General features: G+C 38.4%; 1 protein-coding gene across 1 annotated transcript in view; it reads left to right on the top strand.

Annotated features, from left to right (window-relative positions):
* The window catches only part of DLGAP4 (DLG associated protein 4), a 144,574-nt gene that overhangs the window by 32,944 nt on the left and 84,364 nt on the right, over positions 1-27,266 (top strand). The window contains 3 exon segments of the mRNA XM_032218134.1: positions 6,851-7,068; positions 15,578-15,692; positions 26,302-26,352. Coding sequence (XP_032074025.1) covers positions 6,851-7,068; positions 15,578-15,692; positions 26,302-26,352 — 384 coding nt within the window.

Genomic DNA, 27,266 nt, shown 5'->3' with positions numbered 1-27,266 from the left:
TAACAGTTCTATGCGCTGCAGGGTGAGGATTAGGAGTGTTGCATTCCACTACATCTAGGTTGGAAAAAGGCCTTTATAAATAATGGTCATGTCTAGAAGGGGGAAATGGAATGATTTTTCCAGAAAACATAAATTATTGACACTGTGTGCATCCACTCTGGATGAAAACCAAAATATACTTGCAAAAATCAAGGAGAGAAGCAACCTTAAATTCTAAAGTGCAACATGTTTCAATATTGTTTCAATCTCTGTCCTGGGTGCTGAAGAATTTCCTAACTTTCATGGGATGCATGTTCTTTCTCATCTATGACAAGGTTGGTTGTTTAGATTTCCCTTGCACATATACGCTAGTCATTCCTGACTCTAGGGAACAGTGCTCATCTGCGTTTCAAATCCAAAGAGCCAGCGCTGTCCGAAGACATCTCCCTGGTCATGTGCCCAGCATGACTAAATGCCAAAGGTGCATGGAACACTGTTACCTTCCCATCAAAAGTGGTTCCTATTTTTCTACTTGCATTTTACATGCTTTCAAACTACTAGGTTAGCAGAAGCTGGAACAAGTAATGGAAGCTCACTCCATTACGCGGCACTAGGGATTTGAACCACCAAACTGCCAACCTTTCTGATCGACAAGCTCAGCATCTTGGCCAGACTAGCAAATAAACTAGTACTTGAGTTCAAGATTTTTTTAAAGTTGTGGAATGTGGAATGCTTGCGAACACCAATCTCCCTGCAAACGTGTTCCATTATTTCCACCATCCACCAAGGTCCTTGCCAACTTCATTTTCAAGTTTTGATTTTTCCTGTTCCCACTCCCTTCTTCATTCATGGAACAAAGCTAACTACCAGCCTCCATCATATATACATCAAATATATGGGCACCAAAGGCATTCTTGGAAAATGAAAATTTTTGGAAAGCTGGCCATCTTCCAGAGAATTAAATAAGGAAAAACTGTGTTTTCAAGTGTTAGACTGAATGGCCAGTTTGTTTGCCCACAAAAACCCTTCAAAGTTTCAAATGGTCCACCTTAAAAAGACTGGAACTTCTGCAGTAAGCTATCTATAACAACATGTATTGTTTAGAAATGCAGAATCTTGTTTGGCAGAAATTAATTTCATGGTCAGTGCTCTACAAACTTGGTCCCAAGAAAGGAGATTCATTTCACCATCAGTTTCAAACAAGAATGGTTGCTAAAATAGTACCCTTGGGATGTACCTGCTGGCCTCTCTTTTCCAGCTACACTAAAGTCTTCAATGAGCTGAATCATTTGCTAATTTACATCTCCATAAAATTGATCTAATTTCCATTAGATTTTTTTTTCATACATTCAAGTTGGCCTCATGCCTTTTTCATCTATGTTGTACTTTTTTCAAACACACAGAAATAATATAGTATTTTCAAGTTTGATGTATTTTTCCTAGGAACCATGGTCTGGACAAAATACCAGACCATCACAGTTGGCAAGGTAGAGGAAGAGGCTATATTTGAAAGAGAGATTTCTTAATTTCCAGCCATTTTATGCACACCACTCAAGCAGATTAAAGCTGTGGGGTAGAAAAGCCCTAAAATGGGAAGGCATATTATAGAAAGCATATTAAGGACACTCATGTCACAATGCAAAGGACAGTTAAGACACTGGGTTTGTCGGCCTAGGTTTGAGACCCAAGCACCACATGTCAGCATGAGCTCCTATCATAGCCCCAGCTCCTGCCACCCTAGCATCTCAAAAGCATGCAAATGTGAATAGATAAATAGATATCATTTTGGTGGGAAGGTAATAGTGCTCTGTAGCATTATCCTGACCACATGACTGTGGAAATGTCTTTGGACATCATTGGCTCAATGGCCTTGAAATGAAGATGAGCACTGCCCACTATAATTGACATAGCGGGGTAAAATCCTCACAGGGACTCAAAGTCACAATGTTGCAGAAGGTACAAGGACTAAATTTTTTGCTAAGTGGAAGTGTCCAATGTTTTAGATAGCCTTAAATGAAAGGGGGAAACTGCTTGGCACTCGTGTCATAATTGTTGAAATATTTGCTTGGAAATAGATGAGTGGGGAAAACACTTGGGTAAGAGTTCATAGGATTGCAGCCAGAAGGAATGTTTCCCATCTGTGTTTATTTTGTTGGTATCTCAATCTAACCAGAACTACCACATACTCCTCTCTTCAACATTTATTTCTCCTGTATCATATTTTAGATACGTTCTTTGGAATGTGGTTCCAAAGAACATATCCATATCTGTGGTTCTCTTGTGCTCTATAGTTTGAAAGAGCACACTGCACACTGAGTTGCTATTTTAAGAAATACATTCATATATTTACAGCAGGAAGCTTCTCTCGCTCATTTTACTCTTTTAAAGAGAAATTCTTGCAAAATCTGAAATCAAAAATCCACAGCTAATTAATTACCATACTAGAACCAAACTATCCTAAAAGATTGCCAATTTTCAAATACTTTTTAGGGTCAATTAGAAAAAACAAGTGATGAAGATGCAGGAAATATATATATTTATATATTATATTATTATGCTCTGAATGTATAATTAAAGCTAAAGCTTTATTTGTATTGGATTTTACCTAGATTCCATGGTTGTTTCCCTTTGACCCATGTCTGAAAACACAAAAGCCACAAGATTCTGGTCTGTCTTCCACCAGTAGTAACATACTCAGATGCCTTAACCTAACTGAGAGCACAAATAAAGGCCAGGTTTTATTGACTATAAAAGCAATTTTAATTGGTGTGCTAAATATAAAGTTGATTGAGCTGAACTGTGACATATTGACAGCAACTGGAGAGAATTGGCCCCTTACAATGTGCCACCTTTGTTCAGATTATATAAAACCTTCTATGCTCCATGCATAATTAGGTTGTACCTCCATTCATGAACAAAGGAAAGATATACATTTTAAAAAGTATTTTAATATTCACTCACTTTATTTATTTATTTATTTATTTTTATTATTTTATTTTATTTTATTTTATTTTATTTTATTTATTTTATTTTATTTTATTTTATTTTATTTTATTATTTTATTTTATTTTATTTTATTTTATTTTATTTTATTTTATTTTATTTTATTTTATTTTATTTTATTTTATTTTATTTATTTTATTTTATTTTATTTTATTTTATTTTATTTTATTTTATTTTATTATTTATTTATTTATTTATTTATTTATTTATTTATTTATTTATTTAAAACATTTATACATTTCACCCAATTCTGGGTAGTTCCCAATCAAAAATTGAAAGACATTAAAATGTTTAAAAACTATAAAATAAAACCAGTTAATATTTATTTATTTGAAACAAGCAAAATTTCAAAGGACTTTTGTGTGTGTGTGTCTGTTTTTTGTGTGTGTGTGTGTGTATCAATGTCCAGGCAATTTTCTTGACAAAAATATAAAAATGATTAGCCAGTGCTTCCTTTCAGGATCTTTTCATGTTCTTGTCTACTTCCCAGTCCAAGGATTTGCTACTGGCCTTCCAACCAAAGCCCAAACTTTGACCACGCTTAGGTTGTTTTAAGGTCAAATAATATTTCTTATGAAGTTTCTTCACCAGATGCCCAAAGTTTTTGAGAGTTGGGCAGCATGCAAGCTTAATTAATAAATTATAAAGTATTATGATGACTTCCAGGGGCAGTGTGTTAAACTGACTGTGAAACTGCAGCAAAGACCAAGGAATCAGCAGGAAGACTGATTCCTTGAAGCCTCACTGGATAAGGAGATATCAGGAGATTACCCACATGCATTCTGGATGGCTGCTCCTCATGAGAAGACCACAGAAAAGCAGTTTTGCATAGGTTTCAGTGGGAAATGATAGGTCCAGTACCGTAATTAACCAGCAAAGAAAGTCTATGTTTTGGCCTCTCAAGTAATCAAATCAACAAGTGGGAAGCAAAATAGAGTCATCTGCTTCTTTCCAAGAGTTTCAGGGCTCAGTTAGTTCCTGTGTATGCTCTAGTGGCTTTGCTTCTCCCCTATTAGAAATGCAGAGTGTTGTTTTTGGAAGCTGAATTGCTTCTCTAGGCAAGCAGCTTTTCTGCAGCTGAAATTAAGAGTTCACAGAGAAGCCAATACCATGCACAGGGAAGGTCAAAACTAATGATCCCAGCAGAGATCCTGGATAAGGATTAGGGACATTTGTCACCGAGAACTTTTATTATTTTATTATTGTTTGTTTTTCTATACAAAGCAGGATACAAGACAGAATCCATGCATCCCCATATCCATTTCTTCCCCTGCTGCTTTCCCATCTCTGGTAGATGTGGTCAACACTTCTATAGGGCACAAGGAAGGTAAATTTAGTGTTCAGAGTGGATTCTCTTCTACCTACTGGGACTGACACTATGACCACCTTCTTGTCCAAAGGTTATTTCCATTCCTGATTAATATGATAGTAGAGGGTTAGGAGGGAGCAATCTCAAATCCCAAACACTAATAAGTTGATTCAGACAGATTGGGTGGATTGTCATGTTAGCAATGCATGCTGAAAGCTGTTGCCCAAACATCTCTGGTGGAAATCTAGTTGGAGAAGGTTGGTTTAAATATCCTTTTTAAAAATCTCATCATCAAAGGCAGGGAGTAACAACTTTTCTGCCATCCCAAAACAATGGTTGAACCACTATATTTCAGTACCATGCCATTTGGAAGCAGAAACATACCAACATGATTAGAAATACAAAATGGATTTGATGTTTTTTTTTTTTAAAGGGCCCTCCAAAAGACGCTCCAATTTAGAAAGAAATGCAGATATTCCCATGCATTCTACGTTGTTCCTTGACTCTTGTTCTTCCCACAAATGTTAATTGTAGGCAGTGGCCCATGGAATCTCATAGGTCCAGAATGAGCTTGCTGATTCCTATCCTGCCAGCATTCACAGAGCTGGGCCACTTGCTAGGACAGGATGACAGGATGATTGGATCTGCTGAGAGGCTCCAGCCCTCCTCAAGCTTGAGGTACAGCTGCCTATAGCACTTAGGGAAAGCAATCAACTAGCTACCACCATGGTGCCTTTCAATTGTTTTGCTAGTATGACTGTCATGCATGCTGCTGTCTGGGAGGGGTGGACATACTGGGCAGTTTTCTGCAAGTTGGGATTAAAACTGTTTATACTTTTATAAACATTAATACTTTGCGAAGACTTTGCAACACTTTGTGGAAGCATTAGCAACATGGAGTAAATGTGTGCTGTTGAATTTCAATAGCTATCAGATTTCATAGCTAATGGAAATAATAGCTATTTTAAGCTTAGGAAAACCAAACCTTTATTACATTGTGGAAGTTTTAGGAACTTGAGAAGAATGGAATCTTTTAAAAAGTTGCCTCCTGAATACATTAGCTCTAACTGTTCTCTCATAGCCACCTTTCGTCTGGTCAACAGGCAGTTCCATTAATCTGCTAAACAAGGGTGACATCTGTATATCTATTATTTCAAAAATGGTGATGTGGTTATACCATTGCCTCAGTAGCCAGATCATATTAAAAATGCTTCCCTTTCGTGATTTGTCACTTATAATGGTAGTTCCAAATTATACTGTAGCTTTATAGGCTAAGACAGTTTTGAGGGAGGTTCATTAGTTGGTTTCTTTTTCTCCTAGGAACCATATTGTGTCTGGGGTCAAAGAGCAAAATGAACAAGTTGTGAACTATTAAATTACGTAAATTTATATATATAACATCCTCTCTCTGCCTCACCCACTCCCAGTGGTGAAATTCAATTTTTTTACTACCAGTTCTGTGGGCGTGGCTTGGTGGGTGTTGTGTGGCTTGGTGGGTGTGGCTTAGTGGGAGTGTCAGGGGAAGGATACTGCAAAATCTCCATTTCCACCCCACTCTGGGGCCAGAGGTGGCATTTGCAGTTTCTCCAAACTACTCAAGATTTCCGCTACTGGTTCTTCAAACTACTCAAAATTTCCACTACTGGTTCTCCAAACTACTCAAAATTTCTGCTACTGGTTTTCCAGAACCTGCTGGATTTCACCCCTGCCCACTCCCCATAAACATATACACAAAGAATAACAGCAGTTTTTCCTTTCAAATAGAAAACCAAATCTTCAACATTTGAAGATGCAATACCTTGAGAAGTAGGAAAGAGGACCTTCTTAAGCCTTGTAATGTCATATCAGACATCCATCTGCCAGGTTTGATCTGTGAGCTATGGGCTCAGATGATTTTTTAATCACTGCTCTGAAAATAACTTTTATTCTTAGCCTGTAAGTCTTTAGCTGAATACTATGGAATTTAAGAAGAGATGTTTCAGGCATGCATAGTTTAACAGTGCCTGTAAATTGATTGATATACATGAAATTGTCTGTTCCTGTATTTTATTTCATCAGGAACTCATTACTTCTGGTGAGGCTGAATTAATGAATTGCTAGCCTGCTATTTTGTAGTTCTTTTTATCTTTCAGATGATGAAAAGATGGAGAGGGATTTTTTTGCCTCTCACCTCTATCTCACCTTGCTTCCATAAGGCAGTCAATGCATAATGAAAATAAAACACAAAGATAAAAAATTTCATGAAAGCCACTAAAACCACTAGACACGCTAGCACAAGCTGACATAGTCTGACTAAAGTGGAAGGTCTTCACCCCTTACTAAAAGGCAGCTGCAGGCAAGTAAATCTACCTTCTGAGAAAATTATTTCTCTAGCTTCAGAGGGGTATAAAAAGCAGACCTCTTCTGTACGTTCAACAAATGGCCTTTGAAAAATGAAAGCATCTTTCAGAGGGCCTTCCCCCCCCCCCCGTACATCAGCAATCTAGCTGTTATAGTTCCTATCCCGTTTATTTTCTTTGCCACAGATGATTACCATATTCTGCTTTTTGTTCTTTGCAGGTGCCTCAGGGAGACTGGAATAATATGCTGACTAGGGACAAAGACAATGAAATTCCATGCCGGCGCATGAGAAGCGGGAGTTATATCAAAGCCATGGGTGATGATGACAGTGAGGACTCAGAAACCAGCCCCAAGCCATCTCCTAAAACTGCAGCACGAAGGCAAAGTTACCTCAAGGCCACTCAACAGTCGCTGGGCGAACAGAGCACTGCTCAAAGGTATGTCCTTCTAACTTCAGAATTACCTGTTCCAGTAGTACAACATCCTTGGCTGTGGTGACTATGGCTCAAGTGAATTTCAGAAGGGAAGGGACATGCTTAATTTCATGTAGAAAGAAGGGTGTCAGGCCTGGAAGCCATCTTTTGCACTGGGCCTTCAGGCCTGCCATACTTAATGCTGTGGGAAAATGGGAGGGGGGAATTATATGGAGTATGGGAGATATATAGTCTAAATAACATCCCTTTCTCAGAGAGTCAAGGACATGTTGACTCACCTGGTGTGGTGTGACTGGGAGGCATCTCCAGTTGGGATGGTGCCTGACTGGGCCATGTGATGGACATGTGCACTGCACTGGGCAGGGACTTGAACTTTCACTTGGGTGGGGAAAATCTGGAAGCTTTCAGATTCAGGTTTTCCCAGATGAGCAAATATGATATCTCTAATGAAATGCAAACCTTGGAGTCTTCTTTCGTTATGGGTGTTACTTGGAACCCTGGCAAAGGGATCTAGAAGGAGAAGAGGAAGGCAGAAGTGGATAAAACATAGAACTTGAAAATCCTAGAATTGGAAAGGGCCATTAAATTTTCAATTTATTTTCAGTGCAGGAATCCAAATTATGGTACAGGTAATCCTCAACCACAATTGAGTCCAAAATTGTTGTTGAAAAGTGAGACATTTCTTAAATGAGTTTTACAATCTTTCTTGCCACAGTTGTTAAGTGAATCATTGCAGTTGTCAAATTAGTCACACGGTTGTTAACTGAATGTGGCTTCCCCGTTGACTCTGCTTGTCAGAAGGTCACAAAAGGTGACCTGGGACACTGCAACCGTCAAAAATATGAACTACTTGTCAAGTGTCTGAATTTTGATCATATGACCTTTGGGGTGCCGTAACAGTCATTAAGTGTGAAAAAAAGGTGATAAGTCACTTTTTCAGTGCCGTTGTAACTTTGAATGTCACTAAATAAACTGTTGTTAAGTCGAGGACTACCTGTATTCCTGCTCAACAGATGTCTGATAACCTTTTGAATGCTTCCAATGAAAGGGACTCATCACCTCTCTGCCTAATTGATTCCATGTCATACTGTAGCAACTTAAGGGAAGCAAAACTTGGTGTACAATAGAAAACAGTGGGAGACCTCTGCGAGTTACTTCTGACACAGAAGAAAAGAATGGGCATTTTTAGATAACCTGACCTCTGGAAACAATGACTATTATTTTCTGGAGTGTGTAGGAGGCAACCTGTACTCCCTCTTTTGTTGCCCACCAAACTTTTAGGTGCCTAGCACATACAGTATTTCCTCACCATTCAATTGATCAGCCTACAGTTGTTAGCAGAAAGAGATAGTTGATTTTTCACAGCTTAAGCTCCATCCTCCAAATTACTCAAGTGTCCTGCTTTATCAGTACAAATGGGATGGTATTCAGAGAATATAATGGCAGGAGGGACACATATCTCTTCTTATAGACAGACATTTGCAAGCTTGTGTTAAACCTGGTTGAGTTGCGAGACAAGGCCATTCAGAATTTTGATGAAGTTACCAGAGGAACACCAGTCAGAACAGGTAAAAATGAATTATGAAACCACCAACAGAAAGGAACAGATGATCACTCCATGAACCAGTGACGTGCAGTGAGTTTTATGGCTGGTGAGGCACTGACACAGGGGTTTCAAATTTTTTTAGACTTGTGGACTTCAACTCCCAGAATTCCACAGCCAGGCATACTCAGTTCCAATTTAAAGCGACAGCATTTGTTTTTCTCCTTTGCGAAAAAGTTTTCCTTCATTCTTTTTCTTCTCCCTCCCCCTCCTTCCTCCATCTCTCCCTCCCTCCCCCCTCTCTCAAACAGACACACATACACAGAGAAGTTGGATCTCTCTCTCACTCAATCTCAAACAAACACAAACACAGAAGTTGGATTGGATATATTTTCCAATGGTTGAAAGCAGCTCCTCTGCCATACCCCCCTCCATTCCCTTGCTGCCTTCCGATCCAAGCCTTTAATTGCAGGTGGAGCCACGTTGCCTTTTCAAATTTGTAATCAGTGAAGCTGGGCTTATATACTTTTATTCAGGTTTGTGTGTGTGTTTTATTCAGGTGTATGTGTGTGTGGTATGTGTGTGTGTGTTTGTGTGTGTGTGTGTGTGTGTGTGCGAAAAGGCAACATAGCTCTGAATGCAATCAAACTACACTTGGGGAGGGATCTACACTTGAGGATGAAGTTTGAATTCCTCCCCCTCCCTCCAACTCACACACCTACCTTTTCCAGCTGTTTCAGAGAGGATTTCAACTCTGCTCTTGCCTGCCATCATGAAAAGAAAAAAAATGTAAAAGGAAAAAGGCAAGAGCTGAGGTCAGGCTGAGCTAGTTGCTGCCAGAAGTCACTGTGTGGATGACTCTGCTTAACTGTTTAAAAAAGCCTCTAAAAATGCCCTCTATAGGAGGCAGGAGAACGACCTGCCTCATCTACGTCAGGAATTTTTTGGCTTTTAACCCTTGCTTAACTCTGCTCGAGGGATCATAAAACACCAGAATAGATGATACATGTCATTCTCTCGCCTCCTCCTGTAGAGGGCACTTTTTTAGAGACTTTTTTAAACAGTTAAGCACTAAGCAGAGTCATCCACTGTGACTCTGGCAGCAACTAGCTCAGCCTTTTTCCTTTTACATTTTTTTTCTTTTCATGATGACAGTGGTGAGGCTCTGCCTCCCCTGACTGCATGTCCCTGCATGAAGGAAACTGGACTCAGCCTCTTTATTTCCCAATATGGCTGTAGTCATCCTGATTTATTTATTCATTCATTTGTTTGTTAGATTTGGAGACTGCTTAAAATTCCCAAAGGACTTTCAGTGGCTTACAATACAAAAAGTGTGTGTGGGGGGGGGGGGGAATCAAACAAAAAATATGCATCCAGAAAAGTAAAACAGCCAAACATTACCTAATCAACAAAAAATAATAATATTTTAACAACATCCTGAACAACTGTAGAGTCAAATCATTTGAATTTCTGGGTGATGTTGTTGCAGAGGGCATATGTCACAACAGAGAAGGACATTCTAATTCCTGATATGTGGCATTGTTTGAATGAAAGGATCTACAGCATATATACATTCAGCTTAATCTCCCCAGATGGGCATAAAGAATCAGAAGCAGCCAGGTTTTGTACATGTAAGGTTTTATAGGTAATGATGAATTGTGTCCAGAAGCCAACTGGTAACCAATGGCAGCTCAGAAAGCAGGGATGGGCATAATTTATTGCATATGTTTATATGAATGCACCAGTGGTGGGTTTCAAAAATTTTTAGAACTTATTCTGTGGGTGTGGCCTATTTTGTGGGCGTGCTTGGCAGTCATGGCCAACTTGACATCACTCATGCACACTCAGTCACAAGACCACCACCCCCAAGACATGTGGCAAAAAATTTTGGGACTCCTATGAAAGAGGGGGGAGAGAGAGGAAAACCTCCCAAAAATAGACAACAGAACGATTAAGGGCTGAAATTAGGGAGATCAGAGAAGGCAGGACAGAGAGGAATCCAGTAGAAAGCTACCACATGCTGGGGAAAGAACTTTGGGACAACGGAGGAGGCAAGACAGAGAGGAATCCAGTAGAAAGCTATCACACGCTGGGGAAAGAACTGGGAGAACGGAGGAGGCATAACAGAGAGGAATCCAGTAGAAAGCTATCACACGCTGGGGAAAGAACTTTGGGAGAACAGAGGAGGCATAACAGAGAGGAATCCAGTAGAAAGCTATCACACGCTGGAGAAAGAACTTTGGGAGAACGGAGGAGGCACGACAGAGAGGAATCCAGTAGAAAGCTACCACACGCTGGGGAAAGAATTTTGGGAGAACGGAGGAGACATAACAGAAGGGAATCCAATAGAAAGCTATCACATGCTGGGGAAAGAACTTTGGAAGAATGGAGGAGGCACGACAGAGGGGAATCCAATAGAAAGCTACCACACGCTGGGGAAAGAATTTTGGGAGAACAGAGGAGGCATAACAGAGAGGAATCCAGTAGAAAGCTATCACATGCTGGAGAAAGAACTTTGGGAGAACGGAGGAGGCACGACAGAGAGGAATCCAGTAGAAAGCTACCACACGCTGGGGAAAGAATTTTGGGAGAACGGAGGAGGCATAACAGAAGGGAATCCAATAGAAAGCTATCACACTCTGGAGAAAGAACTTTGGAAGAATGGAGGAGGCACGACAGAGGGGAATCCAATAGAAAGCTACCACACGCTGGGGAAAGAATTTTGGGAGATCGGAGGAGGCAAGACAGAGGGGAATCCAGGACAAGTTATCACACGTTGGGGAAAGAACTTTGGGAGATCGGAGGAGACCCAACAGAGGGAATCCAGTAGAAAGCTATCACACTCTGGAGAAAGAACAGAGGAGAATGTTGGGGAAAGAACTTTGGAGAACAGATGAGGCAAGACAGAGGGGAATCTAGTATAAAGCTATCACACGCTGGGGAAAGAACTTTGGGAGATTGGAGGAGGCAAGACAGAGGGGAATCCAGGTCAAAGCTACCACACTCTGGGGAAAGAACAGAGGGGAATCCAGGGCAAAGCTATCACACATTGGGGAAAGAACTTTGGGAGATCTGAAAAGGCAAGACAGAGGGAATCCAGTAGAAAGCTATTGGATGCTGGGGAAAAAACTTTGGGAGATCGGAGGAGGCAAGACAGAGGGGAATCCAGGAGAAAACTCCTGAGCTTGTCGCTGCTGTCTGGTGGATTGTGCCGCTGGACCTCTCCATGCTGCTCCTTTCACCATATCCACTCCCAGGTATGGGACTTGACACCGAATTGGGCTAGGATAGTGTGGACAGGCAGGGTGAGCGAGCGATGGAGCAATGTCCGGTCCAGACAGACGGGGGTGAGCGAGGAGTGACAGGGTCAGGCAAGCGTTCCAGAAGTTACTTCCGGGTCCACCGATCGAACCTCCTCTCCCAGATCGGTAAATTTCACCATCCGGTTCTCCCAATCTGGTGCGAACTGGCAGAAACCCACCACTGGAATGCACATACGTAGGTATGTAAAACAGAGATGACATTAAGGAGGCAATATTTTTTATCCCAACTTTCCCAGCACACAATACATATAATGGTTGCAAAGTATTCAAAGTTGAGGTATAACAATGGAACAATGATTTAAAAATAAGAAAGTAAAAAACCTTTACCTAGCTTCCATCTTTGATCATTGTTCTGCTCTTGTGCTCTGTGGGGGGGAAAGGATTTTGTTTCAAAACACAGCTTGTATAAATCAAATGAAATCGACTGGGCTCTAGGAGAGTTGTTGATGGCTGCAGTGCATAGTCAATAAAGTAACTCACCTGTCTTGATTGTTGCAGAAAAAATAAAGTACTGTACTATACATAATTTAGTGCCATCTGCTGGCCATACAGGGAGGACATTTGGTTCAGTTTTTAAACTGATTACTTTAAAGGGCGTCTTAAAAAGCTGTGATTGAGGGATTTGATTCAAGGCCAATTCAATAACATCACCAAACTGAGTTTCTGAAAGTCAATTTGAGTTGTCAAATCGATGTGACAATTCATAAAAATCAAATTATCAGTCAGAGCCATACATGCACAGTGGCACAGCCATGTGACCTCACCCTCCACTGTATGTATGGAGTTTCATCTGTCAAAAACTTTAATAGGCAATCTTTGCAAACACATATACTTAAGAGAATCAGCTCATAAAAAATAGCAGATAATTCCTCACAACACACATACATTTTGCTCCTGAAGAGCCAGACACCAATTTTAGATTCCTATATCACACAAGAAACAATGTCATTTTTTTTACCTGAATATGGAGCTTGGGGGGGGGGGGATTACTTTTGAATAAACCTGATTCAGATCCCATTGATTTAGCTTACAGTAATATATGTTTAGAAAGCCAGTTTGGTCTAGTGGTTAAGAATCAGCCTAGAAACCAGGAATCCTTAAGTTCTAGTCCTACCTTAAGTACAAAGCCAGCTGGGCCAGTCAATTTCAAGAAGTGCCTAGGAAAGAGGCAATGGAAAGCTACTTCTGAAAAACTTTGCCAAGGAAACTGCAGTGAGTTTTCAGGCAGTCTCCAAGAACCAAACAAAAATGAATAGAAGGGGGTTTCAAATAATTACAGCTTTTAAGCATAATTATGAGTTGTTTTTACAACAGATTTAATATGTAAAGGCTTAGTAGTATGAGCCATGGTGGCACAGTGGTTAAAGTGCAGTACTGCAAGCAACTTCTGCTGACTTGCCAGCTGCCTGCAATTCGGCAGTTCAAATCTCACCAGGATCAAGGTTGGCTCAGCCTTCCATCCTTCTGAGGTGGGTAAAATGAAGACCCAGATTGTGGGGGCAATATGCTGACTCTGTAAAAACCATTTAGAAAGGGCTATAAAGCACTGTAAAGGCTTTATTGCTAGTGCTATTAAGTGTTATTGCTAGTTGCAATTACAAAACACGTTAAGCAAGTTTTTGTTCAGTGTCTTAATTTGATTTATAAACTCATTCCTTATGGTTAGTTTATGGTTGAAAGGTTTGTATGTACCCAGAAAATTTTACAAGTCACAATAGGTAGGAGCTGCTAGCCAAGACTGAAGTTTTTGAAAAAAGTTAAGTGGGCACTGATTAGTAGTTGAACTTAGTTGGAAGAATCTCCTGAGTTTTGCTTAGACAATGAATTATGTATGTGTCAATTTTCATGACCAGGGCCAATCAAGCAGTGATGAACTTTTGGGCTGAATGGCTGTGTTCTAGTTTACTACTCTGGCACACTACAAAGCACTTCACTCTGATTTTAAAGATACTAGGCATACCTGTAGGCAAAACATCAGGACATCAGTAAACTGGATTGCAGCCATTCAAATATTCATCACTATCAAACTATGAATTTGATAATAATGCAAGAGGTGATGAAAACCACTTCTGGAGGAGAAAACAATATGGTAGGCCCGTAATATCACCAGGAACAGTGCTTGATGCAAACTTCAAGTAAAGGATATTGTTTGAACATAGCCCTAAAGAACCAAGTGTCATTGAATGCATTGAGACCTAATTTTAAAATTATCTTTTGCCCTTTCGGCTTGCTTTTGAGAATCCCAAGCTCTACCTATCATAAATTATGCTAGGTCATTTTTTTTTAATCTGAGAAGGTCACTGGATCACTTGAAATAGATCAAAATATTTCTTCTCACCTCTAATTATTTTATACTATGTGAATATCCTGGGCCTTTTATTCTCTTGTTCTCATTTCCAACAAGAGCATAATAGGTATACAGGAGAAAGGCAGATGGACTTGTCTGATTTTTGTATCTAAGAGAATATCCAACCTCTTTTAGATAGCTATGCTCAAATATATATTTTTTTAAAAAAAACATTCTGTACAATCTCCCCCAGATATGTATGCTCAAGTATAACAAAAGCAGTAACTAAAAACTTTAAAATCTCAGTGATTATTTTAATTAAGAATCACACGTAACATATTCAGGAAAATATTTCATATATGAGTGGCAGGTTTTAGAACCTGAATCCAGTTATTAATCAGGCATTGAGTAGCTGCACTCTGGGCTTCCTGTTTCTCATTGTCATTCATAATCATCACAACCAAGAAAAAGTGATTCATCTGCAGAGGTTCTGGATTGTAACTACATAGTAGTTACTTATATTTGGATAATAACCTCCAGCTAGCTAACTTATTTTTCTTTGGAAAATGGGTGGAGGAAAGCAGCAAACAATGGTAGCTACAATACAATGGAGAAAATGTATTGCCTATCTCATCTTTACATAGATTAAAATATTACCTATTATGCAGGAACCCTAAAGGAGATTCAATTTTAGATGTTGAATCTAGAACTTCTTCATACAAACCATGAAGATCATTTCCGAAATGCTTTTTTGCGGTTCAGGAAGATTTTTTAAAGCAGAGTTTGCTGGCATCTTGGGGACATACTTATTATCCACATGCTTTGAGGAAACAAATGCTCCCTTGCAGCTTTATTCTATGACTTTGATAAATGCAAGTTGTTCAGAAATGTACAGCCTATAAGTAGAACATGACTGCCACTCAGTGGCCATTGGATGCTTTGTTCTGGCTTAGTTGGTTCCGGTTTTTTTTTCCTAGCAAGTCTTCCCATGCTATGAAAAGGGGCCAAAACAAAGCTTGAGATCAACACAACTTTCTTTATAACTTGCATATTGTTTCAATAATTGAAATATGATTTTTGAAAGATATCTGAGTTTCAGTTCATACTTTGATGAGAAAAGTTTGTACTCATATGGAAACTAAATGAATTTATCCTGATGATAACAGATAATGGGACACAAGTAAGGAAGAGCACAAGCAGAAAGAAATGAACACACTCAGAAGCACATTGGTTGCATCTTATTCAAGAACTCCCCAAACCTGGTGCTATGAACAATGGTCTCTGACAATACCATAACTAGGATTGTTGATGATACCATTCTTCTTATCTTATCTCAAACTCTTTATCTTCATTCCACAGAAGCCTGGATCGCCTGGACTCTGTTGAGATCCTTTTACCACCAAAATTTCCAAGCTGGGAGGAAGAATACAATCAAATCTCAGAAAACCTGGATGAGTCCAGTTGCATCAATCAGGTGAGGGTCAACATACAACAAAGCACAACAAAAGCCATTGTTAAAGGAAAAAGTGAGACAAGAGAGAAGCTTTTTTTTTAAGCCAAAAAAAGGGCTGCTTTACAATAGACTTTCCCTTCTCTTTCTCTTCCTACATTAATACTATGCAAATAGCTGCAAGAGACTACTACCCCAGGGGTATATAGATGAGAATGCAACTAACAATAAATATATTTAAAGTGCATTTATGAAATTTTATCTTTATAGTCATACATTTTCTCTACATTTAATCAGCTCATCTATTTTCTGCATAGCATATCTACCTATACACAGTTCACATATAATATGGTTCTCATATAGCCATGTTATACGTACACCAAATTGCTGGATTCTTCTTAGAAGTTCACAGAAGCACCTGAGGACAGAAAGATGTTGGGCTACATAGAATTTTCAAGTCTAACCCATCACAGTTCTTAATATGTTCTTAAAATATTTCTCTGTAACATATCAATTACTCCACATAACATTGTCTAAACTTTCCTAATAAACATTTAAGATTACAATAATTGCATTAAATGTAGTCATCAAGTGTTGCATAGAATAAAATAAGGAATATATTTGTAGCACAGAATTGTCACATAGAGAAATCTAATTCAGAGTTCTGTCTAGATTGCCATTTTTTTCAGTTATTCCTTTTTCATTCTAAATTATTTTCTAATCACTCCATCTCTCTTGGGTAGGTCTTCTTGTCCCTTCACTTTTTCAGATATTTTTCTCCTTAACGTTTATTCCATTTTTTTTAAAATATTGAGTTTCTCCTAAACTTAAAGTAAAGGTTCCCCTCACACATATGTGCTAGTTCTTCCTGAGTCTAGGGGGCGGTGCTCATCTCTGTTTCAAAGCTGAGGAGCCAGCACTGTCCAAAGATGACTCCATGGTCATGTGGCTAGCATGACTAAGCCCCAAAGGCACACAGAACACTGTTATCTTCCTGCCAAATATGGTTCCTTTTCTACTTGCATTTTTACATGCTTTCGAACTGCTAGATTGGCAGAAGCTGGGACAAGTAATGGGAGCTCACTCTGTTATGCGGCACTAGGGATTCGAACTGCCGATCATTCTGATTGACAAGCTCAGTGTCTTAGCCACTGAGCCACCGCATCCTATTCTCCTGAACTTATTTGATACCAAATGAAATTTGTATAGATAATCCTTGACTTAGATCATTCTAAGTGATTCTTAATGACCATTCAAATTTATGACAGTGCTGAAAAAAGTTAATTATGATCAATCCTCTCACTCATGACTGTTACAGTCAAGTGATCAAAATGTGGGTGCATGGCAACTGACACGTATTTATGACATTTGCTGCATCCCAGAGTCCCATGATTGCCATTTACAAACTTCCCAAGAGGCTTCTGACAAACAAAGGAAGAAGCCAAATTCACTTAACAATTGTGATCCATGTACCAACTGTAGCAAAACAGGTTGTAAAATCAGGTATGACTCACATAATGACATCACTTAACTGTGATCCTATGTTGAAGACTATTTATTTGACAACAAATTTTTGCTGCCTAAACAAGCACAAATGAGGTCTTTATTTTGAGATATTTACAAGAAAAAAGGACTCCTGCCAGATCAGAACAATATTCCATATAATCCAGCATGTAATCCCGGATTAGAGATTATCCTATGATTCATGAAGGCTAATAAATTGAATGGACAGGTTCTGTTGTTGATTTTGGTCCAAACAGCAAATATTTCAATGGAACTTCAATTTAGCTAATAGCTATTAATGATTTAGATTCATAAATTTGTTTCTCCCCATTTTACAGCCATCAAACCAATAGCAGTTAGACAGCAAAGTCCCCTGGGATTAAGATGAATTGCTTTTCCCAATAAGTTACCTTCCAGGAGGCTTCTGGTGAAACTGTGGCTCATAAATGCCAGAAATAGTATAAAAGTATTAAGAGATTAATAGAGTTGGAAGGAACCTTGTAGGTCATCTAACCCAACCCCCACTCAAACAGGAGACCTTATACCATTTCTGACAAATGGCAGTCCAGTCCCTTCTTGAAAGCTTCCAGTGATGAAACTCCCACTACTTCTGAAGTCAGGCCATCTAACCCAACCCCCACTCAAACAGGAGACCTTACACCATTTCTGACAAATGGCAGTCCAGTCCCTTCTTGAAAGCTTCCAGTGATGAAACCCTCACTACTTCTGAAGTCAGGCCATTCCAGTGGTTGACTGCTCTGACTGTCAGAAAATTGCTCCTCATTTCCAGGTTGAATCTCTCCTTGGTCAGTTTCCATCCATTATTCCTTGTCTGGCCTTTAGGTGCTTTGGAAAATAGTTTATATTTGGAAATAACTCTTTCCTGTCTGTGGCAGCTCAAATATTTGAATACTGGTATCATGTCTTTCCTGGTCCTTCTCTTCACTAAACAGCACATCTGCTTTATGTTGTGGCACTGATTATTCTTCCTTCCTACAGCTACTTTTAATTTGTAGTACAATTAGAAAGGAAAGATTATACATTTATTTATTTATTAATGCAGCAGCATGTCAAGTGGTACTGTTCAGATATGGTTAGTTAGATTTCTTCAGATTATAGATATCTGGCAGTTCTACTAAGAGGAAAAGATAGAAAAGGTCAAGATTGCTGTTTTCAGTTCAGTAATCAAGTTGAATGTAGAACTAGGGAAGATCATAATCAGCCTAATAATCAGATGCTGTGGATGGTCAATTAGGCTGAGAGTCAGAGAAGCCATAAACACAAGCAGAATAACACAATGGAACAAGCTGGAATGACAGAGCATGGAAAAATGTGAAATAGAATTTGATAAGCAATAATTAGATTCTACTCCTTTTGCATTCTTCATTTCCTTATATACTTTTTCAGAATACTGTATTTCCATACTTCCAATTACTTTTGTATATTTTCCAAGCAATAAAGCAAAGAGCTTGCTGAGATGCCTACCATCTGCCCCATCACTTGTTTGTAAGACAGGAATTGTATAAGTTAGATAGATGATGGATGGATAGAGACCAACAGACAGACGTCCACATGATATTTTGTGCCTCCCCATAGCTCTTTTCTTAAACTCTGGTGTTCTCATTAGTGAGCATAATGAAATTTCTTTCCAACAACCTCTTTAAGTCAATAATGCCTTGAGCGCATCTGGCCTGGAAGAATCTAGATGGTATAAAAGAAATACATACAATTCTCTTTGCAGCCTCTTTCTCCATTGCACCTCATTAATCCTCTGAGTCTTGGTCAATGACATATAATCTTTACCAATGGAGATATTACTTGGGCTAGTGGAAGTTATATTCTGAAATATTGGTAGGGGACAAGATTGTCCCTGATGCTATAATGATCTTGAAATCCTCAACATTGTTAGTCATAAACTTTGAGATCACCATGCCACTTCTAAACCTATTTCAGAGGTTTTCCCACTTGTAACTACAGCATGATTATATCTCTCTTTTTTGTCAATCTGCATTATGCTACTTTCATTTCCTCCCCAAAATGTTCCTGACACAGTCTTAAATCATCCAGAGCATTTCCAGTTTTAAAATAGTGTTTTCCCTCATAAGCACACAACATCATGGTCGTTTCAAAGTGGGCACAATATAACATGTTTTATGACCATTCAATTGGTATCATTGATAGCCATCCCTAGGAAGGGAGTTGGTCACTAGTGTGGCCATGCTCTTTCCCCTTCTGTTCCTGGACACACATTTTAATTTGGGTAGTGAAAGAAACTGAATCTTTCAAACCAGCTTATTCTCCTGGTTCTAGAAGATCTTCAAACTATTTTTCAGCTCAAAGACTTGAGTTTGAAAGCAGAGAACATCAGCTTATAGGGACTTGATGGGCTGGACCATAGGGGAGAGGGAGGGATGCTTCACTTGTAAGACATGCTGATGTTCACCATAGGTTTAATGTGCTCATCATCAAAGAATAGTTATTTATCAGAGGTGGATTTCTACCGGTTTGCACCAGTTCGGGCGAACTTAATTTGGCATCAGTCGCAGAACGGCAGCAATCCAGGCTGGCCATGCCCCTGATAGGGTTCCCCAGTCTTCGCTGCCATTGCCGACATGTTTTTTATTAGCTTTTCACGGTCTTTGCACATGCGCAGAACAATTTGCAGTGAACTGTGCACATGCAAAGAGCGCACAAAGTGAACTGGTATCAATGCAGCTAGGAACACACCCCTGTTATTCATGCATAGAATTGGGAGATCAACATTGTCTCAACTGTGCTAGAGATTATGGGTGATGGACAGCAAAATAAGATCTCATGGTAAGATTCAATTTTGACTTATGAAAGCATTTTTGTTTTTGTGATGTTTGTCAAAATTTTCATTTGTATGTTTCTCAAATTATTTTTCCTATAAAATTGTTTGCGAATTTTCTGGAAAAAATGCCATATTAGTTTTGTCCAGTGAGTAGCAAATGTTGTCTATGTCCTGGATAAATTCAATGAAAAATGAATTACTTTTTATTGATTCTCCATTAAAATGAACAGTTATGTTGATCTGTCTTAAAATTCAGGTGGTAGCCTTGCCCCTTGCTTGTTCCTCCCAACAATAAGTATTTCCTGAGAGTGGGGCTTATGTTGCTACGACACAACATGCAATCTTGGAGCTCCAAGATTGCTGTCAATATCTCTGCTGCTGGATGGTCCTTTTGAACCTAAATCATCCCGTAGAGATGGTGTTAGAGAAGGGCACGTCCTGCTGATCTCAGGGACATTGCAAAGTCCCTGATTGATCCAGGAGAAGCTCTTTTTTCTGGCAAAAGAGAAGCAGCCATTGAAGCTGCAGAAGGTTGGGACAGCCCCTGAACGGAAGGAAAGCAGGAGAGAGAGTGTGTGTTGAAATGGTGAGATAAATTTTTACTATTAGAGAAGAGAACACCCAAAAAGACTTAGAGTAAAATTAAAATTGAAGACAGAAGAGAGCAAGTGGTGAATTAAGCCTGAATTAAACTTAGTGTGTTATCTTTTTTTAATTTTGCTTTTTTTTAATGGATGGAACTTTTACAAATGCCTCCTACTTTTTAAATTAGACTGGTTTCTTTTTTCCCCTTCTTCTATTTTTCCTCTTTTTTCATATTTGTGGATTATGATTTTCTTTCTTTTCTTTTTACAACGCTTGGCTGGATTGTTTGCTTTTAAGCACTTTTTTTCCTTAAGTTCGGAATTTAAAGAGAGGGGTAGAGGCAGAGGTAAAAGAAGCAACACTGCCATCTAGAGGCTGGAGGCTTGGAAACATTGTTTTTTTAATTTCCTTTGAACATCTGACTCATATCTAATACTTCAAGGCTCCTGATTTTGTTTATTGAAAGGGATACTGGGAAGAGTATGGATTCTTTATGCAGGTGCTCTTCTGGAGTACTATCAATAGCTGGACTGGAGTGAAGAGAAAACCTTGACTTGAAAGATTATAGTGAACTTATTTGAAACTTAATAAAAAAAGCTTTGGATGTTTTAGTGGCAATGTTTATAACCTGGAAGAATGGCGCAACATGAAGAAGAAAAAGAATTAACATTGCAAATGATTATGTTTGAAATTCAAAAAGTACAAATAAGTACAAAAAACATTGAAAAGAGGATGGAGAACATAGAACAAAAAACAGAAAAAATAGAGGGAAGGGTTGAGAATATTTATAAAAAGATGATGAAATTTGAGGATAGAGTTCAAAAAATTGAAGAAAAATATGAAGAAAGTGATAAGAAAATTGTTGATATTGACAGCAAATCGAGCGTGGTTGGAAATAACAGGAGTGGGATGTTGAAAGCAGAGATTAATGAACTGGAACCTTATCTCAAACCTCAAAACATGGAAGAAGAAAAGGGAGAAAATTTGGCAGAAACAATGAGAGAAATTCTGACAGAATCACTGGTGATAACTAAAGGCAAGTGGATGGAAGGGACAGATGGAGGGTTTCGAGTCTTTACAAGATACGCAACGAACCACAAGGTGCCAAGAGAAGTCCACTTAAGACTTATCAAGAAAACAATTAGAATACAAATACCACAAATGGCAAGAGTTATAAGACTGCACTACTACTGGAAGAATACAGGATGATGAAATGAAATGTTAGAATAAAAATTAAGTTAAACTTAGTTAAATTTAGAGTAGTATGTGTAAAATAAAGTAATAATAGTTATAGCTAAATAAATGATTAATAATGATAATAATACACATATATACACTAGATTGATAATATGGAATTTTATATAAATTGTGAGGACCATGGAGAGGATGTTCAAAAGCTTTGTTATAAAAGAGAAATAATTCTATATAGAATGTAATATAAATATGTAATACTATTGGATGATTTCAGGATGATGTAAATGCCATAACATAAATTTATCCTTAAATTATAATATTTTACATAAAAAGGATATAATAATAGTTATAGTCAAATGAATGTTTAATAACCATAACAATTGTATACATATATATTAGAATAATGATATGAGTCTTTATGTAAATTGCAAGTCAAGACTATTGTGAGAAAGCACAAAAGTTTTGTAACCAATCGACACACTGTAAGTAATTGGAGGAGGATTTTTATTTTGTGTGTGTTTATGTCTGTTTGTTTTATGTTTGTTTAAAAATAAAAACTTTAAAAAAATAAGTATTTCCTAAGTTACATATCTTTTAGGCTTTTCAATAAAATTTGGGCAAGCTCCTAAGAATAAATATTTTTCTTTAGACTAGCTACTGGGTAGAATGTCCTTGGGCCTACTACACTGTATGCCTGACTATAATTAGGTACCTACCATGGAGTAATAGAACATTAGGTATGTGATAACATTGGCGGAATATAAAATAGTGGTTGCTATCTAGTACTAATTAGAATACTGTTGCTGCCTTCTGCTGTCAATTCAGGTTGAGTCTGAATTAAACAGGGATGGGATTCAGCCGGTTCGGACCCATTCGGGTGAACTGGTAGTTCCGGTGAGCAGTTGGCCCTGCCCCGCCCCTGTCCCTGCCCTTTCCTGTCCTATGTTTCCCTGTTTTTTCACTCAGCTGATTCGCGTGGCACAGCTGATGAGCCGCGCATCAGCTCTTTTACTCACTGGTGCTGACATAGAAGGTAAGTGTTTATGCTTAAAATGGGCAGTTTTTGAACACTGCACACACATGCAAAGCACACATTAGGTGCGTGTACATGCAAAACACGCATGCACATGCAATGCACGCACTCACCGAACCGGTTGTTAAACCGGTTGCATCCTACCACTGGTCCTAAGGATAACTATTGTAAGTAAGATACATCCGGATATAGTTCAAGGGCCTTTTCAAGCCTGGAGCTAGCTTTGCACTTTCAACCAGCTTATTATAAATTTATCGCTGTTGATATAATAACATCAGTGGCATTCCAATGTATTTTGCAGCAAACTTGATAAACCTTAGAGTCAACTTCCTGATAATCCCTAAGCTAAGGTTTTAAATTATACAAAGATGTTCTGCTTCTATTTTTAGAACATTGTGAGCAACTCATGGTGCTTGACTGTCCCTAAAAGATTTAGATCTAGTTCTTAGGATCAAAATGTACTCTAAATTATATTGTTCAGAATCAGAGCGTGAAAGAAGAAGACTATTTATTATATTCATGTCTGGAATGTAATCAAATAAAATAGGTGTAAATTTGTAAATGTAAATGAAATAGATTTAGTGTTTTCCCTGGCCTCATTCTATGAGAAGAACCATAGAAGGCCTCTTAAAAAAAAGGTCCAGTTAATATTTACAAGCTATATCCTAAATCATGAACTATCCAAAATAAATGCTTAAATATAGTCATGAAACATGATCTTTATAAAAGTGATAAGGATCTTCACATTAACCACATGAAGCTTTCTTAAGCTGTTTCAACACATAGGATAATTTTTGTAATTTGGAAAAAGATGTCCACCATCTGCATAAATAAGATTTCATTTGATAACCATTTTAATCTCCGCACAGGCATCTGAAAACAGGTTTTCTACTGAAAAGACAATGAATACCACATAGCACTAAGAGGAACTTGGATTGACCCTAGTACTTTTCAGAATGGCTCATTGAGGTTAACTTTCTCAACTTCATAAATCATGCTTGGGTTCAGTGCTTATTCCCAAGTTGTTAAAACTGGGAAGAATCCTTCAAACAAGCACTCCTCCCTCATCACTTTCCATCCATCTTTTATGTGTCAGTTTCCACATTTTATCGTTCTTTGAAATTTATCTCAAATACAGGGTTTGCAGTGATAACTAATTACAAATGGCAATTGTCCTTTTTTTCATTTCTGGGATATATACCTTGTCAAAGTAATCAGGCTTAATGTCGACTGGGGCATACTTATACAATTGACAAGATCTTCTGGGCCAAGCAAGACTATCTCTTATGAGATGTTAATCTAAGAGGATGAGATTACATAGGTATTGAGTGGGGGGAAGGATTTTAAAAGTATGAACTAATTGAAAGCCCCACTGATAAAACCAACAGTTGACATGTTTTTAAATCCAGCAACAATTTTTCCATTTAATACATTACAGGCACACTGCTAAAAAATAGTTTTAAGTGTACCAAAAAGCAGAAAAATGAAATTGGTAGGCTGTTTTTACTTTTAACATTTCCTCAAACACAAGTTTCCAGAATTTGAAAGTAAATAGTCATTACTAAGTCAAATTGAATTCTTTAGGAGAATGATGGCTAACTTTTTTGTTGTTGTGTGCCAAAAGCGTGTGCACGTGCATGCGACAGCCCATACCCATAATGCATTGCATGCATGGCTCTACTTGTGTGCGCCCACCCCTGCACATGCATGTATGACCCCCTCACGCTCCCCCTGCCCCCCTGTGACTGCATGCGCGACCTCCCCGTGCCCCGTTTGGGGCCTAGTAAAACCTCCCTTAGCCTCCTGGGAGCAAAAATGGGCCATGAGTGACCCCCCTCCCCCCCATGTATACACGCATGTCTCCCACATGCACCCCATCCCCCGCGCATGCACTGCAGAGACCCCAAAATCAGCTGGTCAGCAGGAGGCATGTATGCATGAGGAGTGAAGCTGAGGGCTCTGTGTGCCACATATGGCACGCATGCAATAGGTTCGCTATCAAGGGTCTAGCCACCATTGCCTCGCCATCATCGCCTCTCTCTGGCCACCTCAATGCAAGACAATTCACCTTGGCTGACTCAACGTAGCACAACTCACACAGGATGGACAATTCTTCCACAAGGAGGAGAAGGTGGTGGTTCCTCTCGCTTTTGGCATTCTCTCATGGCGAGTTGTCCCATGGCAAGGGCAGGAGAGAGAGGAGGAGGAAAAGGAGGAGTAAGTTTCCTTCACCTCTGGCATTCTCCCACAGTGAGTTGTCCCACAGCGAGCTTCCTGGGGCAAGCCAGCCAGGCTGATGGCAGTTTCCCCTTTCATTAAGAGAAGTACATGCAGATCTCATCACAATTTTTTTGTGTGATTCTACAATGAGATAGGTTTAGGGTTAGGGTTAGGTTAGGATTAAGATTAGGGTTAGGGTTAGAGCACTCCACTCTTGGTTGAAAGCATGCAGGGTTTTATATGAATACAGCTTCACTTAGGATAACTAAGGTTGACGTTGCCTGATGCCTTTATGGTAGAGTTGATGGAAATGCTATAAAGCTGTTAGCATTTATTTCTTGTTAAAGTACAGATGGGCCTTTTCAAATGTATAGGTAGACAGGTCTATCCCTGAATATCTATTTCAAGGGAAGCTGAAGGGAGAAGATCAGTTTATCTAGTCTATCACTTTAATAATTGGAGGATAGCACTCTTTGTTATTTGATCTTTAAATTCCTATCTTCTGAACATATAAATACTTCTACCAAATCGATCTGAGGTTTGTAATCAATATAACATTTCAGATGTTATATGCAACTCAGATGCATATTTGTAATCAATATATAGTCTAGTTAAATTCTTTTTGCTGTTTTCATTTTTCTTCATAGATCTGTGTGGTTAACTCTGTGCAGATATAGTTAGAAGGAAAGGAAAGGAATTTAATACATGTGTTAACAGTAGCCAGACTAAGTGGACAGCGGAGAGACTGTTTAACATTAAGAATCTGTTTTTAATCATAACTAGGATTATAGTCCATATTTTCTTACACCGCGCTCAGTGTGTTTTCTGCCTTGATAACCCTATTCAAAATTTGATAGAAGAGACAACTAAAATTGTCAATAACTTTAATTACTCAGTTCTTATAGTGTAGGAAAAATTCTGCCCCAATATTGTGGAGTCAAATATCTTGATTGTGTTCCAAAAATACTATTTTCAAAGAATATCATTTATATTTAGATTTCATTCCCTATCAGTTTAGTGGAAATCAGAGAGAAAGCTAATTGTCTTATGTAGATTTAATTTTGTTGAAATGTTAATTGTATCTAGGGATGTAATCTGTTAAGTTTTGTCTTGCTGTGTTTGATTAGTTGTCAGAAGAGCAGCTGATTCTTCTGGATGTGGATGTCACAGGTTAAAATTGTTCCATGGTTGCCAGTGTCACTTTGTGGTTCTGTTGAATGCTTCTGTAGCAAAGCAGTGAAATCCCAATCCCTTATGCTTTAATCTTCTCCAACTCTTTCTTCCAGATATTTGGACAATCCTCATTTATTCCACAGATATTTACACAAGAAGATCAGGTACCGTCTATCTGACACTCTTCTAATGCCCCTTAACACAATACTATACTGAAGTTACTTCACATATACTAAAATGAGAGAGAGAAAAAAAAGCAAGATGTAATTCTTCTCAATATTGGCATTTTTTTCTAAATTTCTATTTTAAAATGCATATATTAGGAAGATTATGTGCAAGAATTCATAGAATAAAGTATATAGCAAGAAAAATTAATTAAAAATGATGTATCTGAGTTGGAAGGTGCTGACACATTTTCATGCAGACTTTAAGAAAATTCAGTGGGATAGAATCAACTTATGCTTGAAGAAAACGTGAAATTTAACGAAAGTGAAATATGGATTTATTCCTTATATTTATTACATAAAGTTCTGACATTTCCTTTTTCTTTTCAGCTCACTTTTTATTGAAAGTGCTTTTCCCTTTTTGCCTTTCAATAAAGCCATATCAACTAACATATCAATCTTTTCATAGTATAGATTGATATGACTAAAGATCAATACATTTGAACGACAACTTATGAAGTGTGAGATAGAAACAAAGTCATCAGGAGGCCAGGAAAGAAAAAAGAAAGGTGGCTAGGAAGGTTAAAAGAGCAACCATATCACTCAGTTTACTATTACTACAGTATTGGGGATCAATGCCAAGTCTGAATGACAAATATCATGCCCAAATAGCCCAGAGATAGAATTACAATTGAAAAGAATGAGGGGTAAAAACCATCTAGAATACGATAGGAAATATTAGGTCTAGCATGTAGCAGCACAACGAATAATTTTTTGGGGGTGGGGGGAGGGTCTATAAAATGTTGAACTTTGAGAAATTAAAAATGCAGGCTTTAGAAAAATGGATAGAATGTATTATTTCTAAGTATAAACATGATCTAGGATTAGAAGATTTGGATTTTTTCACCAGAGAT

Source organism: Thamnophis elegans, chromosome 5 (genome assembly GCF_009769535.1).
Source record: "Thamnophis elegans isolate rThaEle1 chromosome 5, rThaEle1.pri, whole genome shotgun sequence".
Taxonomy (NCBI): Eukaryota; Metazoa; Chordata; class Lepidosauria; order Squamata; family Colubridae; genus Thamnophis; species Thamnophis elegans.
Note: the sequence above shows the minus strand (reverse complement) of the source record. Positions and strands in the feature narration are given on the sequence as shown.